Raw genomic sequence first — 3,088 nt, 5'->3', positions numbered from 1 at the left:
AAAAAAGCCTAAAAGGCATTGCATAATTTTAAATATGTAATTATAATTTACTACTATAAAATACGCGCCTGTCTCTAGAACATCAGACATGCATACAGATAAGATCATTTTGGCATTTTCCTATGCATTTCCCTATCCACTAAACGTCCGGTGAAGTTATTTCGGGAATCTTCTTCCAGTAAACGTGTGGGCGTTTGACGTCAATTAGCCCGCGTCTACCGCACGTCTTTATTACGTTTTACTATAAAACAATAATATTCTGTTATACCAAATAAAAGAGTAAAGCGGAAAATCTTTTTTGTGTAACTCAGAGTCGATTAAATGGCCACTTAAACAGACTCTTAGAGCACATTTGTAATACTAGCGAGTCCTCTTGTTTAGAGTGTGTTGAGGTTTGGTGGTTACTATTGCGGTATTTGAATAAAGATCCTTAGATGAATATTTTTAAAATATATTGAGAAATCGGTAAATAGTTTTTATAATATAATGCTATTTGTAATTAAAAGTGTGAGAAATTCCTAAACATAGGTATTTTTAATACATTTTCCGCTTATACCTTGGACCATAAGTCAAAGGCGGCCTAAAATAACCTCTCCTTTCTTACTTCACTTGTTCCGCGGCTCGGGTAAAATATGATTTCAGTTAATACGTACGTAAGCAAAACTCCAGATAAACTAAATATCTATAATATTGGCAAATAATCTAGATATTTGCAGCTGAGTAGGAAATAGAAACTGGTGAAGTGAATACAAAGATTCCTTTGTATTTGCTGCGTGTTTTATTTTCGAAGCATTTGGATATATTTGAAGCCTAATGAGGACGAACTACGTATTGAGAGGTCGTGGATTCGAAGCCCACAAGCGTTATATTGTGGTGAACTGCATCATAAAAAGGTTACAAACCTAACCTGTAATGGTTACACTAGTATCTATCTATACTATTATAATAAAGCGTAAACACACACTTCTTTGTTGCCTAAGATGTCAGCAATTATAGCATATTTTTGAATAATCCTTTCTTTTTTTAAAAGTTCTATATTTGCGACACGCTTTAGGCTATTTATTTTCACGCTTTTAACTTAGAGGCGTAATAAATTGGAAAAAAACCTTCATGTTAGAAAGGGACTACAAATTGCAAGCTGCCAACATTAAAGAAACAAGGTTATTATGGTAACTTTGACATTTTTAATTGAGAATTTGACAAATGTAAACAATGAAATATAGTTTTTATAATTTCATACCGATGAAGTAACACGAAAACAGCTTGTTAAGTATAAAGTGGGCATATCCATGCCAGTAACTGGCATATCTGCGTAACGTGTACTGGCATGTGTCAATTATCTTGTATGCAAGTAGCTAGCTCGATGTTTGTTTTTAGTGGCATGTGCCTTTAAAGTATATCTGACCTTCTTTCTTCTCCTCGATGGTGACCTTCTTCTCGGGCGCGCTCTCCTCGATGCCCATGGCCTTCATGTTGTCTGTGCGCTCCTTGGCCGCGCCCATGAAGGCGCGCGGGTCCGACAGCGCCGCCATGAAGTCTGCATACATACATATCCATACATACAAACTGTGAGCAGTGTGCTTTAATTCCAGTAAAGTGTGAACTGTTAAATAAAGGAATTATTAAATTTAGGGAAATGAAAAAAGTAAGTTTACTAGTTACCTAAAATGTTAATTTAAATTGTATTTGTACTCTAAATATTCAAAACATTTTTATAGATAAATCTGTACTTAATTTTTTTCAGCAAATGTAAACAATATCTAAAGTAACAAAAAGTTAATAGTAAAAAGTAGTGTAAAAGTATAGTGGTGTATTTGTGTATTAGAGCATTGGTGTAAAAGTATATCGGTGTATTAGTTTAAAAGTATATTGATGTATTGGTGTATTGGTGTATTGATGTATAAGTGTATTAGAGCATTGGTGTAAAAGTGTATCGGGGTATTAGTGTATTGGTGTATTAGTGTATCGGAGTATTGTTACCTTCGAACCCATCAGGCACGTATATCTTGAGGTCGATGTTGGCGAAGAGCATGGGCAGCGACATGGGGAAGTTGGCCTCCGTGCGCAGCGAGATGTGGCGGTAGCCCGCCTGCAGCCCGTCCAGCGGCAGGATGCGCTGCCCCAGCAGCTTGCCGCTCTCGTCGTACACGCCGAACCGCAGCACCGCCAGGTCCGGCAGCACCACCTGCGGCACGTCATACATCACCAAGCGGCCCACATCCACGTGTACACACTGCGTGTGTACTGTGACGTCACATGTCGCTACGCAGTAGTAAATACGACACGCCGTGCACTGTGACGTCATATATTACCATGCAGCAGTATATGCGATACACTGCGCGTGTACTGTGACGTCATTCGCGCCACACGCGGGCTATTCCTATGGATATTGACGTTATACCTCCCTATTACACTAGAGATTTGTTTTTAGCAAAATTAGTGATGAATGTTTTCTTTGTATTTTATGTTTAGACACTCATGAATATGTATTGCTATTCACAAATGGGGAAAGGAATTGGCTCCTGCAGCACAGGGGAACCTAGTGCAGGAGCCGAGGCTCTCATGAAATGTGTTTTTTAAAGTGAAATAATAAAGGATTAATAATAATTTAATGTTCAGGCTTTACTTTTACACTCAATCATTAATTGTTCATTAAGAATGATACTTAGGGTATATTTCTCAAAATAAATCTACGCTACAGGGAAGACTTTACTTAGAGTGTCATCTACCATATTGAGCCAATGAGATTTCATTGACAGATACATACTTTAATTTCCCAACAAAGTGCAGGTTGCATCAGGTTTTTTCATCGAAAGGACGTGGGATAATATTTATACTTAGCCTGAGATCTCGTTTTTTTCGTAAATTCCTGACTAACCTTACGGAAGAGGAAGGGCTCCTCATTGTAGACGGGGTTGAGTCCGTTGGCGGGCACCATGCGCGTGCGGAACTCCTTCCTGATGGTGTCTGAAGGTAGACCGTACATGTCCACCTCCACGTACGTGCCCACCTTCTTGTCTGATAAGAACTGACCCGCTATCACCTACGGACGAAGAAAATATATATGTACAATCAGGGAAACTGCCGG

At 38.7% G+C, this 3,088-nt stretch overlaps 1 protein-coding gene across 1 annotated transcript in view; it reads right to left on the bottom strand.

Moving 5' to 3' along the window:
• LOC106101440 (1-phosphatidylinositol 4,5-bisphosphate phosphodiesterase) overlaps window positions 1-3,088 on the bottom strand; it is a 44,527-nt gene that overhangs the window by 5,912 nt on the left and 35,527 nt on the right. Inside the window, 3 exon segments of the mRNA XM_013280677.1 lie at window positions 1,406-1,537; window positions 1,981-2,185; window positions 2,879-3,043. Coding sequence (XP_013136131.1) covers window positions 1,406-1,537; window positions 1,981-2,185; window positions 2,879-3,043 — 502 coding nt within the window.

This window comes from Papilio polytes, unplaced genomic scaffold (assembly GCF_000836215.1).
Source record: "Papilio polytes unplaced genomic scaffold, Ppol_1.0 DF823980.1, whole genome shotgun sequence".
In the NCBI taxonomy this organism is placed as follows: Eukaryota; Metazoa; Arthropoda; class Insecta; order Lepidoptera; family Papilionidae; genus Papilio; species Papilio polytes.
This window is presented reverse-complemented; position numbering and strand designations above follow the sequence as displayed.